Source organism: Andrographis paniculata, unplaced genomic scaffold, assembly GCF_009805555.1.
Source record: "Andrographis paniculata isolate CXL003 unplaced genomic scaffold, ASM980555v1 Contig65END, whole genome shotgun sequence".
Taxonomy (NCBI): Eukaryota; Viridiplantae; Streptophyta; class Magnoliopsida; order Lamiales; family Acanthaceae; genus Andrographis; species Andrographis paniculata.
This window is the reverse complement of record NW_026137601.1, coordinates 5,914,106-5,923,272: the sequence shown is the minus strand read 5'-3', so window position 1 is coordinate 5,923,272 and position 9,167 is coordinate 5,914,106. Positions and strand designations below refer to the sequence as shown.

Genomic DNA, 9,167 nt, shown 5'->3' with positions numbered 1-9,167 from the left:
ATGGTTTTACGAAGCGGAAATGAATTAGAAGGACCTAAAATTGAAGCTTCAAAGGACAAGGATGAAGAGGAGATCGAAAGAGAGATAGAGAAAGCTGCTCATGAAGAACCAAACAAGGTAACTTCTGAAACGCCTACTTACCCTAAGACTAGCCCAACACCATTTCCTTGCAGTTTAGAGAAACCGAGGAAGAGTGATAAAAATAAGGAGATGGTGGAGATGTTTAGAAAATTGGGATTGAGCATACCTTTGTTGGATGTTATCAAGCAAGTTCCGAAGTATGCCGAATTCTTGAGGAACTTTGCACGAATAAAAAGAGATTGTAAGGAGATGAGTGCATTATTGCTGCCGAGAGTGTATCTGCTGTTATACAACATAAAATCCCTCCTAACTGTGGCGATCCAAGTACGTTCTTGGCTCCTTGTAAGATAGGTAATTTAGAGATTAAGCGAGCAAAGTTAGATTTAGGACCCGCAATTAATGTGATCCTTAACTCTATTAATAAATCTCTAAATGGTGGGCCATTAAAAGAAACTAGGATTATTATAAAACTAGCTGATAGGACTAATGCTTAACCTGAAGGAATGATTGAAGATGTCCTAGTGCAGGCTAATGAATTAATTGTTCCTGTGGATTTTTATGTGCTTGACATGCGTGATGATAACTCTCCAAATCCTTCACAGATATTGCTTGGTAGACCATTTATGTGCATTGTACAAACTAAAATAGATGTCAAGCAGGGTATACTTTCTATGGAGTTTGATGGTGAAAAAGTACAATTTAATATTTCCGATGCTATGAAATACCCTGGAGAATCTAACGTTTTGTATAGCTTGGATGTTTTTTATGAGATCGTGCAAGAAATTCTTACTGCAAGTGGAAAAGACCCTTTGGAGATTGTTCTGCATACTATCTTGATGCGCAATTCAGTGCAGAAAAATTGATGAATTCACAACTAAGAGAAGTAATACATGCACTGCAATCTTCGGAATTCAAGACGACCAGGTTAGAACAAGCAACGTTACCTTTAACTGAATCTAAACAAAATTTGTTGCCTTTGTTTTGTCGGCTCCAGATCTAGAGATGAAGCCACTCCCTCATAAGCTGAAATATGTTTTCCTAGGAGAGAAACAAACCTTGCCTGTTATCATATCCGCTTCCCTTTCTTAAATCCAAGATGAGCGATTGATTCGGGTGTTGAGAAAGCACAAAGAACCTATTGGTTGGACCATAGTTGAGATAAAAGGCATCAGCCCCTTCCTTTGCACAGATCGCATTATGTTGGAGGAGAATGCAAAAGCAGTAAGAAAACCTCAAAGGCGATTGAATCCTGTGATGATGGAAGTGGTGAAGAAAGAGATTTTGAAACTATTGGATTCCAACATTATTTATGCTATCGTAGATAGTCCATGGGTAAGTCCGATTCATGTGGTGCCTAAGAAAGCAAGATTTACGGTTGAGGCTGACAATGATGATGAATTTTGAGGGTACTTCATATTTCCATAGCACCGGAGGATCAAGAGAAGACGACACTTACATGCCCCTATGGCACTTTTAGCAAATAGGTGGATGCCATTTGGACTATGTAACGCTCCAATGACTTTTCAACGGTGCATGGTAAGTATTTTTTTAGAATATATCGGTAAGATCATTGAAGTATTCATAGATGATTTTAGTGTGTATGGTGATAATTTTGATGCATGTTTAGATAACTTGGCCTTAGTCTTGCAAAGATGCATTGAAACGATATTGATTCTTAATTGGGAAAATTATCGGTTTATGGTTGAAGATGGAATTGTTCTAGGTTACTTGGTCTCTTCAAGAGGAATAGAGGTTGACAAGGCTAAGATAGACACTATTACTACCTTACCCTATCCCATTTCAGTGAGGGAATTGCGCTCTTTTCTTGGTCATGCAGGTTTTTATCGATGATTCATCAAGGATTTCTTTAAGGTGGCGAGCCCATTGTTCTTGCTTTTAGAAAAGGATATCTTATTTAAGTTTGATGAGAGCTGCAAGCAAGCTTTTGATCGAAACAAGAAGCTCCTTACCACGAATCCAACCGTTGCTCAGTAGATCCTCTACTTGCTTTTGTATTTATTATACCTTATCCGGGTTGGCTCGATAGGCTGGCCGATTAGGAATTGATGCTCCCGGGACAAAATCAATTTAGTGCTCAATTCCACGAGTGGGTGGTAAACCATGGGGTACTTCATCAGGAAAAACATCATCATATGCCTGGAATAAGTTAGAAAAACTCGATGGAAGTTTGTTAGAGACATTCATGGAAAAATAAGTAGGTTTAGAAAATAATAGCAAACAATGAACTCCATGTTCTAAGCGTAAAGCTTCCTTCCTACGCATAAAAAGATTAGACCTCTTACTCTCGTGTTTAAGATTCCAGCTGGTTTCACCCTAAATCACTATACTCGTGTTTGATTTTTGAGTAGAAGGGTAGAGTATTTGAGAGTGACTCGAGGCAGATGTATTTATTGGTGAGGATGAAGATTTGAGAGGTTGTGGGGTAGTTAGGCTATATGAAAGAGTAGATGCACTTGTATGCGGAGTACCTTTTGTTGCGGGTGATTCTAAGGAGGACTTCAAATTGGATTCCTCACATTGAGTTGATTCAACGACATAGCCCACCATATTTTTGTCTATCTTTTGGTTCCTTTTCTCTCTTGATTCTAAGTATTTTTGTTTTTTATTTACTTCTCGAGGGCTCAATGGCTTTAGATTTATGGTCCATCCGGCATGTGTGAAAGTATATCGATTACGGCGGCCATCATGTACAACTTCTTTGTCAAATTGCCATGGTCTCCCAAGCAAAATATGACATGCTTGCATTGGAACTACATCGCATTTTACCTCATCCTTGTAACCTTGTAGCTCAATTCCCACCAACATTTGTTTGGTGACGTTGATTTCCCCACAATTATTGAGCCACTGTAGTTTGTAAGGCCTCGGGTACAAATTCATCGTCAAATTAAGTCTTTTCACTACGAGGTCACTAATGACATTAGTACAACTACCACCGTCAATGATAAGACTACATACCTTAGTCGCGATCTTACACATTCCATGGAATAAATTTTCGCGTTGTTTGGTATCTTCAACCTCCATTGGAGGGGTGCTAAGAGCTCGGAGAGTGACTAACGTCAAATTGGACTCTGGTATGGATTCTACAGCTTCATGGTCATAGGAATTTGCCTCATTGACCTCTTCAGTTTCTGATTCGGATTCGTACTCACCAGAGGTCGTAAGAACCATAGTACGCCTGTTTGGACATTGATTCGCAAAATGTCCTCGGCCTTGGCATTTGAAATATAAAAAATCTCGGCTACGGGTGGTGTTCTTTGGGGTATTTTCTGGCGGCTTAGGGCGCGTCGAATCAACTCCCGCTGCTACCTATTTTCCTTTGTTGATATGTTGTGGAAGTGGCGCTTTAGGCAACCCTACGATTGGAGAGAGTTTAAACGGATTACCTTGCATCCGCTTTGATTTTAGTTGTTTCTCCACCTTTATGGCCAAGTGTACCATCTCCTCGAGGTCCACGTATTGGTACATCTTTACCACATCAGCAATATCCCTTTGAAGCCCATTCGAGAATCTAGAGATCATTTGCTCCTGATCTTCATGGATATCGGCTTGTAGAATAAGTATTTCAAGCTCTTTATAGTATTCCTCCACTGACCGCGACCCTTGCTGTATACTCTGCAATCTCCGCAATACTTCACAATGGTAATGAGGGGGAACAAACCTCTTTCGCATGAGTGTACGAAGTTCTGTCCAAGTACGCACTGGAGCCTCCCTATTTCTGCGGCGGTTGATGCTCAATTGGTCTCACCATGCAAGCGCATAATCTGAAAACTCCATTACGGCTACACGGAGTTTTTGGTCGTCAGTTAATTGTTGAACATCAAAGATTAGTTCAACCTTCTTTCCCATTGCAAAAATACTTCAGGGTCGGATTTTCCTTGGAACGGTGGCACTTGGAACTTGATCAAGTTGATAGCCTCATCTCCATCCCGTCGGTGATAGTTATTCTGATGCCTAGGTCATTCCCAATTTCCTTCAAACTCCTCATCATCGCGTTCGTCAATGTTGTGTGGTGGTGGGGGCTGGATGTTGCATCTTGGCCTCAAATCCGGTTGAACATCATTTCGCCTCTGAGCTTCAGGTAACGGTCGGATATTCTCTTGTAACTTTTGTTGATTCTCTTCCAATTGATCCATCATATTATTCATCAACTCCAATCCATAATGGTGAAGAGTTTTGAACTCTTGTAGAATGGTATTGAGAAGACCTTCTGCATCAACTTGTTGAGAATTGGATCCTTCACCTCCTGCCATTAGAAAAAAGAAAAAAGAAAAAATAAAATAAAATAACCTCACTAGAACTCTCGTGTATCACTCCACACGTTATGTACGTCTCCGTCTCGCAAAAAGGACTCAAATCAAATCGATGGAATTCTCCCAATGACGATACCCAAAACATCCAAAACAGTAGTGAAAACAAAAGAAATATAAGTTCATAATGAAGGTAGAAGACAAATAATCTCAATAGATTTTTTTTTTTTTTGATAAAAGAAAAGATGATTCGAGAACTAGAAGTAAATAACAAATATCTTGATATTTGATAATAACTTTTTTTTAAAATTTTTTTTGCCTCTTTTTTTTGTTTGTTTTTTTGCTCTTTTTTTTCGACTTTTTTGTTTTGCTATTTTTTTTTTCAAATAAGAACCGTGATATCAATCAAGAGATTGTATCAACTAGCTCTGATACCAGATGACACGGCCTGACCGTGTATACTTATAACTAATATAATTTTCTTACCGACAAAGTTCAATAGAACAAATGGATTAAGAATAAGAATAAAAGAAAAGAGAAGGAAGAGGAAAAGATAGTGCAGAGAATGTGAATTAGTATGGATGATAACCAACAATGAGAATAAGTCATCTGAAATCAATCCATAGGTAAAACACAAACAATAGGCTAAATCCCGTTGCAAAGGATTGGAAGCCACGAACCGATGGAATCACTCCAAAGACCCGATTTGAGACTCTAAATGCGAGGAAATCACTCCCTAACACTAGAAATCTATAAAAGTGAAATTCTATTCAAGATACAAAAAAAAAAGGTTCCCATTACAATGATGGACAAATACCTTATATAGAGGTCCTTGAGGAAAATAAAAGGCAACAAATAATAAAGGAAACAAACCAAAAGGTAAGTCTAACTATAAGTAAATAATTAGGAAAGTTTTAGATATGGAATTGTATTATATGAAAACTTATAATAACAGAAAATATATATTAAGGTAACTTCTAGAAGCCTCTATAAGTGATGATTCCATTGATAATCTTCCATGATTAGCGATTCTCTCCATAAGTAATGATTTCCTTGATATACTTCCATGATTAGTGATTCTCTCCATAAGTGATGATTCCCTTGATAATCTTCCACGATTAGCGATTCTCTCCATAAGTGATGATTCCTTTGATAATCTTTCATGATTAGCGATTCTCTTAATCTTTCAATTGGGATTCTTGCGGGTCCCATTGAAGGAGTGTCAGGTAAGGACTAAAGGGTCTCCAAGCATCATCCTTAAATTGATTCTCTATAAAAAATCGTCCGATCAATGCAGTGACAAATTTTTGAAACTGATGAGCTTGGCTTCGAGTGATGGGTCCCACGGGTATTTGAATGCTTGAAGATTGGACGTCCTCGTCACGGGCGTACCTAGACTGTCAAGAAATTAAGGAAGAGTTGGTTATTAGGTGTGTGTCGGTAACTATAACTAATTTATTTATAAACCAATAAAATTAAATATTTATCGATGATCAAATCCACTACCCAAGTTGTCAATTTTATTCGTAGATTGGAAACTTATTTTTAATAAATTTATCTTTTAGTCGTAGAGTTTTTAGTTTGTTATTTTATTTTTGTTTCCTACTTCAAAAATTCCCCATTTTATTATATTTATAAATTAAACAATCGAAAATAAAATCTTTTTAATTCCCTGAGGAGACGACCCTACTTCATCTATATTACGTTATTTTTATTGTAGAAGTAGGTTTATTTTATTTAAATTTTGCAGGTTGTGACAAATGCCTATCAATAAAAAACATTGCCCTCAAATGAAGTAGAGTCAGTAACATACTCTTAACTGAGTCAAAAACGATGGGAGTACTCTCCACAAAGTCGGAAATACGGAACCCTCACCGGTGCCGGAAAACATGGAACTCTAAATGGCGACGAAAAAAACAATTAGACTCTCAATGTAATTAGAATTATCGTTTTGTATTGAACTATGAAAAACGATCAAATGTAGAACTCCAATGCAAAATTGAAAAACATACTTGACAGACAATCAATTGCAGATGGATCTAAAAATCTGGAGACATGTGTTGGCACGATAAAACAAAAAAAAATCTCAAATTTGGGAGACCTCCGAGTACATTCCAGGTTGAATGCAAATTTGGGAGAGCTTCGGGTACATTTCAGGTTGAATGTACCCAGAGAAACGTACGTTAGTAAGTTATACTGGAGAAAAAAAATAGGGTCTGAATAGAGGCCTATAAATAGGCATTGACTTTATTATTTATGAATAGCAAAAGTTTCACAATTTCCCTAAATGATAATCATGCAAATGAGCAGGTTGACGACTTACTCGATGTGATCGACGAGCTATGACACCTATTGAGTGCAAGCGGGTTTTGAAAATAAAAACTAATTATAATGGTTCCATTGAGCGCTAAAAGGCTCGTCTAGCGGCAAAGGGTTATTCTCAGGAATATAGAGATGATAACGAGGAGACCTTTGTGCGTGTTGCTCATCTCACTGCTATTTGTCGTCTTCTTGCCATTGTTGTTGTTTGTCACTGGTCCCTTCTTTAGTTAGATGTCAAGAATGCTTTCTTATATGATATTCTTTCTGAAGTAGTTTATATGACCCCCCTTCTAGTTTTTGTCTTTTCGAAAGGCTTGTCGCTTACACTGCACTTTATGTGGGTTAAAGTAGGTCCCTCGGGCCTGGTATGCCACATTAAGCTATGTGCTCTTGGAGTTTGGTTTTACCACATGAGCTTATTGTGATCTACTTATAAGAATTTGATCGACATTGTATACCGTTTGGAAGCTCAATTTGAAAAAGCTGAGGAATTAAATCAACAAGTGCTTGAAATTAATGAAGGACTTCAGAGGGAAGTCAAACAGCTGAAAGTGAAGTGTGATGATCTGAGAGAAGAGAATGATAGGCTCAGGAAAGGAAAAGAAAAACTTAATGAAGTCTTGTTTATTGGGAAACCATTTGGAGATCATCGTGGAATCGGCTACCAAGAATCTATTAGAGGGAAACCAACTACCTTTATGAAAGGTGGATTGCTTATTGATGTGAAGATTCTAGAGAAACTCCCAAAGGTGAAGAACACTGAAGGTCCCAAAGCAAACAGAAAGGATAGATGAAATTGAAATCGCAGAAGGAACAAAAGTGTCAATGTCGTCACAACATAATAGTAAGTACAAGTACTATTTTCGATTTGGTCATGCTGAATCTCACTGTTTAAAGCTGGCTAGGGATTTGATGTTTGGAAAGAAGGTTAATTGGCCTTAAAAGGAGCTGAAACAAAGAGTGAATATCATAATGGAATGGAGACCTAAGAAGAATCATCCTAAGATGATGTGCAATGTTATCCTATCTAGTCAGGAAGCAACTAATTCATCCCGACGGTATTTTGATAGAGGATGTTCATGCCATATGATGAATCAGAAGCATCTATTGAAGAATTATGTAACTGACACGTGGTGAAGTGATATTTGGAGATAGAGCCAAAGGGAAAATTGTCGGCTATGGTTCTCCTGAAGCCAAAGGTATACCGAATTCGTCAAAGGTATATTTTGTTGAAGGCTTGAGTACTAATCTCATTAGTATTAGTCAGTTATGTGATGATAAGCTGCAAGTGAAGTTCACTAAGGATGCGTGTGAAGTGTACAACAACAAGAATGAGTGCGTGATGACTGGAAAAAAGGTCAAGGAACAATTGTTACCTACTTGACGAACCCATGGATATTACATTGATCTCATAGGATGATGAAGCCCTTCTATGGCATACAAGACATGGCCATGTCAACCAACAGAACTTGATGAAGTTGTGCAAGCAAAGAATTATCAGAGGACTTCCAAAGTTTTTGAAGTTACCTAACTTTGTTTCTGGTGATTGTGCTCGAGGAAATCAGAAGCGTGTCTCTGCACATGTGAGCAGAAACACTTGTCTAGATTTGCTGCACATGGATTTGATGGGTCCAGTGGATACACCTAGTTTTGGAGGTAAAAGATACATACTTGTCTGCATTGATGATTACCTAAGATACACATTGGTTGATTTTATGAAGGAGAAATGAGATACATTTGGCATCTTTGAAAAGTTGTGCAATAGATTTATGGAAATGATTTTGAGAATCAGAAGTTTGATGGTTTTTACACTGATGTTGGAATACTTCATGAGTATTCAGCACCGAAGGCCCCACAACAAAATGGAGTCGTGGAAGGGAAGAATCAAACATTTCAAGAAATGGCTCGATCAATGATGCAAGCCAAAGGTGTTGCTAATTACTTATGGGCTAAGGCGATCAATACTGCATGTTATGTGATCAACGGAGTATAATTAAGACCCCCACACTGAGATCACACCGTATGAGCTATGGAAAGGAAGGAAGCTGAATGTGTCACACTTTCACACATTTGGATGTCAATGCTACATTTTGAAGGATATGAGCCATCTTAAAAAAATTGATGCATGATCAGATGAAGGAATATTCATTGGTTATTCTCATAACATTAGAGCTTATCGTGTTTACAACAAGAGGATGAAAAAAGTTATGGAATCAATGTATGTAACTTTTGATGACTCTTGTGTGGATAGGAGATCGATCAATAAAGAGGATGATGAAGACTTGATGCCTCTTCCTACTATTCAGAATCAAATACTTTACCTGAGGTTCAGAACCCTCCACCTCAAATTCTAGAAACAACTCGTGATGAGAGTTCGATGCAGTTCGATTGAAGTGAAACAGATGAATCTATTGAAGTTACAACTACTGTAGAAAAACTTGGAGAATGTCATTCTGATGCTGAAGTAAAGAGATATGGTTCAAGAATTCCCAAGAA

At 37.8% G+C, this 9,167-nt stretch overlaps 1 protein-coding gene across 1 annotated transcript; it reads left to right on the top strand.

The window, feature by feature from the left end:
- LOC127261967 (uncharacterized) lies at positions 1 to 944 on the top strand. Its single transcript, XM_051290413.1, has 2 exons — positions 1 to 405; positions 609 to 944. Exons 1-2 carry the CDS (start codon positions 1 to 3, stop codon positions 942 to 944), a joined length of 741 nt encoding a protein of 246 aa, XP_051146370.1.
- Positions 945 to 9,167: the final 8,223 nt, after the last annotated feature.